This window comes from Sinocyclocheilus anshuiensis, unplaced genomic scaffold (assembly GCF_001515605.1).
Source record: "Sinocyclocheilus anshuiensis isolate Anshui unplaced genomic scaffold, SAMN03320099.WGS_v1.1 scaffold235, whole genome shotgun sequence".
NCBI lineage: Eukaryota > Metazoa > Chordata > Actinopteri > Cypriniformes > Cyprinidae > Sinocyclocheilus > Sinocyclocheilus anshuiensis.
In genome coordinates this window covers 443,137-448,980 of record NW_015552562.1, presented here as the reverse complement: position 1 = coordinate 448,980, position 5,844 = coordinate 443,137, and the positions used below count along the sequence as shown (strand labels likewise).

Below are 5,844 nucleotides of genomic sequence, written 5' to 3'. Positions count from 1 at the left end.
GGTTTGGAACGACATGAGGGTGAGTAATTAATGATAGAATTTTCATTTTTGGGTGAACTAACCCTTTAACACTGATTTCTTCCCATTTAAGATTACTAAAGGGGCATTATGAAGATTGAATTTTAAATGGTGCTGTCCTGTTATGGACACCGGCCCTCCAGGACCGAGTTTGGACAGCCCTGTTATAAAGGCTATAGTGTGTCTTAATGGTCTATTTTGTTGAATGTCATCTGTTCATCACCCATTGGCTTGTTGAACCGTTTTAATGACTAATGTGCAATAAATGTACTTAGTAAAGCTCCAAGGTATTAAACAGATCAAACCTACATTATATAACTTGTATTAGTGATTTAATAATCAGTTACATAATTAAAGGGATAGTTTGTCAAAAAATGAAAATGATCTACTCACCCTTGTGTTGTTCTAATGCTGTATACCCTTTTTTTCAGACCACAAAAGGAGATTTATTTTTTAAAATAAATGAATTTTCATTTTGGTTGAACTTTCCTATCATATTTGTAGTATTATATTTCAGTTTGACATTGGTATTTTCGTTCAAATGTTTATTTGGTCCTCAGTTGAGTGTGTAATCTGTACAGGTTTCATGTTTGCTGATGTCTTATTGTGTCTTTCATCTTCTAGGTTCTTGAGCCTGCTTTCCGTCAGCCCTACCCCAATGTCACTCGCTGGTTTTTGACCTGTGTCAACCAACCTCAGTTTAAGGCTGTTTTGGGCGAGGTCAAGCTCTGTGAGAAAATGGCTCAGTTTGATGGTACGTTTCTCAAACCTCCTTGCTGTGTAGTTTTTGCATTTCAGCCTGAGCTTGAATTGAAGTGCAGAAAATCAGTCTGGTTTCATGGTTATCAGCACAGCGTCATCAAGCACAACCAAATATGTTTCCTAAATCCATAATTTATAGGTCATCCTACCATTATGGTAGCAGATACTGTAAACCACTGTAGAACATTCTTTAGGCTTAGTAAAATATTGCCAAACCCTATAAAATTATATAACAATGTACATTCTAAAAGCAACTTAGAAATACATTTACAATATTATTTTGCTAGATATATAAAGCTTTTTCCCATTTACCAGAAAAAAAGAAACTATTGTAAAATATAGGCTTTTATTTTGTGTATAGGCTTTACATTGGATATTTTATTAGTATATGTAATGTAACCGTTTGTCATATCCCTCTTACCTCAGCGGTATTTCCTTGAGGGCTTTTTTTCTCACATTTTAACAAAGATAATGCTGTGATATTGAAGCCAGTAGGACCTCAAGCAGAAGCTATACAGACCTCAGCTTCCTCCAAAATAACTGAATGCACAAAACTGACACAATATCTTGGGTGTTATTTTGGAAGTTGAAGTGTGCATAGAAATGTGGTTGAGTGGGTTTTTTTGTTTTCAGAGAAGATATAAGCTTGCATAATAAAGCTCAAATACTATTCCTTATGTCTTATAGAAGCATAAATAATAGTGCAGCAGTTCTTGGCTTTTAATATATTTTTCAATATTGAGTGTAAGTGTGCTTTTATTTAAATTCGTCATTTCTCTAGCTAAGAAGTTTGCTGAGATGCAGCCGAAGAAGGAGGCTCCTGCCAAGAAGGAGAAGGGTGGTAAGGAAGGAGGCAAGCAGCAGCAGCAACAACAACAGCAGCAGCAGCAGGAGAAAAAGGAGAAGAAAAAGGAGGAAAAGAAAGCCGCCCCTGCTGAGGAGGAGATGGACGAATGCGAGGCTGCCTTGGCTTCTGAGCCGAAAACCAAGGACCCATTTGCTCACCTTCCAAAAAGGTACTTGATACACCCTTCACTTTAGAAATAGCTACTTTTTGAGAGTTTGTTTGCGCTCTAATCAGTTTGCCTTTGTCCTCTTGTCACTAGTTCTTTTGTCATGGATGAGTTTAAGAGAAAATATTCCAACGAGGACACCCTGACCGTGGCGTTGCCTTACTTTTGGGATCACTTTGATCGCGAGGGCTTCTCAATCTGGTACGCTGAGTACCGCTTCCCTGAAGAGCTGACCATGTCCTTCATGAGCTGTAATCTTATCACCGGTACGGTCGGGTCACATTGACGTTTTCATTTCATTTTGTTTGATGTATCTCTAAACAAAGTGACAGAAGTGTTCTTACTTGTTCTTCCAAGTTTATTCTTTCCAATTCAGCGTGTACTACTTGCGTAAGAGTGTAGCGTTGCATAGTTTTTCCACAGTATGTACAAGTACACTCTTGCTCTTTTCCTCAGGAATGTTCCAGAGACTCGACAAACTGCGTAAAAATGCCTTCGCCAGTGCCATCCTCTTTGGTGCGAACAATGACAGCTGCATCTCTGGTATCTGGGTCTTCAGAGGCCAGGAGCTTGCATTTACTGTGAGTGATTCACATGCATCCATAAGCCTGTTTTTTGTCTTTTATGAATGTTTATAGATAGACTCGGGGACAATCACCTTCTATAAAATGGATATGTAAGATAAGGTATTGCGACAATTACAGATGCCAGATTGTCTAGTGTTTCCCAATCAGTGGGACTTGTGTACCCCTTCATCAACAACAAACCAAAAATGTTATTAGTTTACTGTAGTGACTATAATTTTGGTTTGCTTTTAAACTGACATTAAATACTGTGGGAGAAAACCAAAGCTTCCTCTCCCTTTGAGACACCTGAGCTTTTGTTTTTGACAGTTCTGGAGGTAGGTGATTTTGTATCTGGTGTTGTGAAAAGAAGTTGTGCTTTTTACTATCCACATTCTTACACTTCATTTTTTCCTGAATGAACTGAATGTTAACATCAAAGAAATTCGATATTCATAATTGAAACCTGTCATTATTTTATAGTATTAACAATTAGGGCTGTGTATCACCAGCAAAGTCACGATACAGAGGCCACGATACGATACGTATCACAATACAGGACTGCACTGAATTTCTCCGAAGCAGAATTTAGTAAAACGGCTGTTTATTAAACATGGCATACTATAGTGCCATTTCTAACTATTGGCAGAGCAGGCAGCTGACCTCTGCATTATGAAGGGCCTCCATAACTGTACCACAGTACAATATAGGTAATGACATGTTTCATGTTTACATTGGGCACTCCCCACCAGGTACAATATTCTGATTGTTTGCATCTTGTTTTTAAGCCCATAAAAAATAATGTACTCGTTCTAATAAATTTATATTGTAATGTACTTGTGCGCTGTCTTCACTGTATCTCACGCGCACACGATTTTAGTCACTCACACAGATCACGTTGTGCGCGTGCGCACAGACATTCAGTAACAAACGTTTTAGCGCTGCCCTGCAATTTTATCAATAAAATAGATTAATCGCTCAAGAGCTACATTATCTTTCTCAACAAGGAGCTGGTAACATCATAGTTTCTAAAGAACGACCTGGTAACATCATAGTTTCTAAAGAAGGAGCTGGTAACATCATAGTTTCTAAAGGAATTAAAGCGCTCTCTCTCTCTCTCTCTCTCTCATGTAAATGAACACTTGATGAATTACACTTTCCTGAGAATAGAATATTGAAGTGGAGATCGCTAAACTGCAAGCTTACCGGTGTCTTCAGAAAGCAAGCGTATTTATCCACAGTAGAGAGAGAGCGCGTGCACGTGGTTGCCAGGTTGACAAAGATAAGTAGCACACTTAGCAGATATTTCAGTGTTGCGCAAGTGGGAAGCTCTGTTTTGGGGATTGCGTCTCTTTATATCAGGCAACCCCGGTTGTGTTCCTCTGCGGCCAGATTAAACCTTGCTGTAGCCTATATACTGTATTATGCTCCATTCATTATTTTTTAGAAACCTCGCACTTTTCGACTCCATTTTAAACGGTGGTCTCGTATTCAAATTAAGCGCGGTCCACTGCTGCACACATGCCACAATATCGATACAGGGCCAGCTGTATCGATACTCGTATCGTCAAATCTCTGTGACGATACATCGATGTATCGAACACAGCACTATTAACAATGCTAAATCAGTTAATGTGGTTTGCAGTGATTTTTTTGTTTTACAATCTAATGCATCGACTAGATTAGGTTTTAAAACTGCCAGCCAGATTAGAAGCTTTTATTCCAAGGCGCATGGTTGAAAGCTTAGCTCCAGTGCATTGCGTCATATTTGGGCAAAGCACCGAGCAAGAGGAACATTAGCTGCTTTGAGTTTTGGCCAAATGTGACCAAATAACCAAACAATCTTTCCATCTCAACGGAAAGCAACAACAAATGGAGCAAGCTTTCAGGAGTAAACAACCCGAATGTCTGAAGTCTTTCACATAATCTAGTGTTGGTAAATAAAAACCAGTACATCACCGAAGCATATGTTCTCTGATGTGGAAAACATTTCCTGTGTCTTTTGTTGATGCTGATTACAATCAAATTCTATGGTAGAAGCTTGCCAAAGTAGGCAGGTGCCAATCTGAATGTGTTGTCATCCTCTGACCATGAACATTAATGCTACATTTTGCTATATAGACTACATTTTTTTTTTTTTTTAAAGGACATGTATTACTGTTGTGTGGTTAACATTGGGATTGTTTGGTTGCCAGACAGCACCCTTGATGTCCAATGTGAAATATGGATGCTGAAGCAAAACTAGTTGATTCAATGTTCTAAAAAAAAATGTGAAAACATTGTGTCAAGGTTTTACCTGCGCCATGGGATAACCAGGCTAATGGGCTGCTTTTGATTTGTCTATTTATTTGCAAATGTGCTTCATTCAGTCTTGTGCAGTTACATCAAATGGATACAAATGTTAGCATTTTTGGAAACTGGTGAACTGTGTATATTTTGATATGGTTAGTTGGCTTGTTTTGATTAAAATCAGTTTTGTTCAGCATGCAACTACAAGCAACATGTAATGCAACAATTCAAGCATTACTGGCATTGTTTCAAATAAAAATGTTGAGCAATTTTTTTTCCTCAGCGAAAATGATTTAATGTCTTTTTTTTTTTTTCCCTCGTCTCTTTACAGCTGAGTGAGGATTGGCAGATCGACTACGAGTCATACACTTGGCGTAAGCTGGATGTGAACAGTGAGGAGTGCAAGACCATGGTGAAGGAGTACTTGACATGGGAGGGTGAATTCAAACATGTAGGCAAACCTTTCAACCAGGGCAAGATTTTCAAGTGAGAACATCTTGCACCTAGTATTTATCACCAGAATCAATGGACATGAAAATTGTTTGCGAATCCCATGTAAAGGCTTTGAGCTGTGGTTGAATGAAGACTTGAGTTGAGAAAAATAAAATGTTTTTTTTTTCCACAACCCCACTTGTTCATTTTTTTGTGAAGTGTTTATATAAGACACAATTCTGTTGTGAGTTTTACTCGCAAATCTTGTCATGTTGCACTTCAATAGCAGTTATAAAATGTTTTATAAACGATTAACGGTGCAATTTTGCAAGCTTTGAACAAGGTTGAAAGTATCAAATTTGCTTTTAATTTGGTAGTGCTGGTTTTAATGTTCCCGGAAAGTCTTTTTCCACAGTGCATGATGCTCTCCTGGGATCTGCGATTGAGAAAGCTTATAAATTTTGATGCTCTCCTCGAATCTGGAAATCATTGAAACTCTGGAAACAAAATGGCTTTCTTAGCCATTTAATTAAGGGATTGTTTGCAGTGCATATTTTGACTGAAACAAAAAAGATAAAACTAAAATCCACCAGAGGGCGCCTCAGGTCATGTGTCGCATTTATGTTTTAACGCCCTAATATGGACCCAACAAAGCCTGTGGAATATTAAGGATAATTGAATTCAACTTTAGATGGGCGGTTCTTTTTTTCGTAAACACATGCATATATATGTATATGTATGTGTGTGTGTGTGTGTGTGTGTGTATG

General features: G+C 38.2%; 1 protein-coding gene across 1 annotated transcript in view; it reads left to right on the top strand.

Moving 5' to 3' along the window:
• The window catches only part of LOC107664774 (elongation factor 1-gamma), a 10,218-nt gene extending 4,948 nt beyond the window's left edge, over positions 1-5,270 (top strand). Inside the window, exons 6-10 of the mRNA XM_016455431.1 lie at positions 643-772; positions 1,562-1,796; positions 1,887-2,059; positions 2,250-2,374; positions 4,977-5,270. Coding sequence (XP_016310917.1) covers positions 643-772; positions 1,562-1,796; positions 1,887-2,059; positions 2,250-2,374; positions 4,977-5,135 — 822 coding nt within the window. The 3' untranslated portion in view covers positions 5,136-5,270. The remainder of the gene's footprint in view (positions 1-642; positions 773-1,561; positions 1,797-1,886; positions 2,060-2,249; positions 2,375-4,976) is intronic.
• Positions 5,271-5,844: the final 574 nt, after the last annotated feature.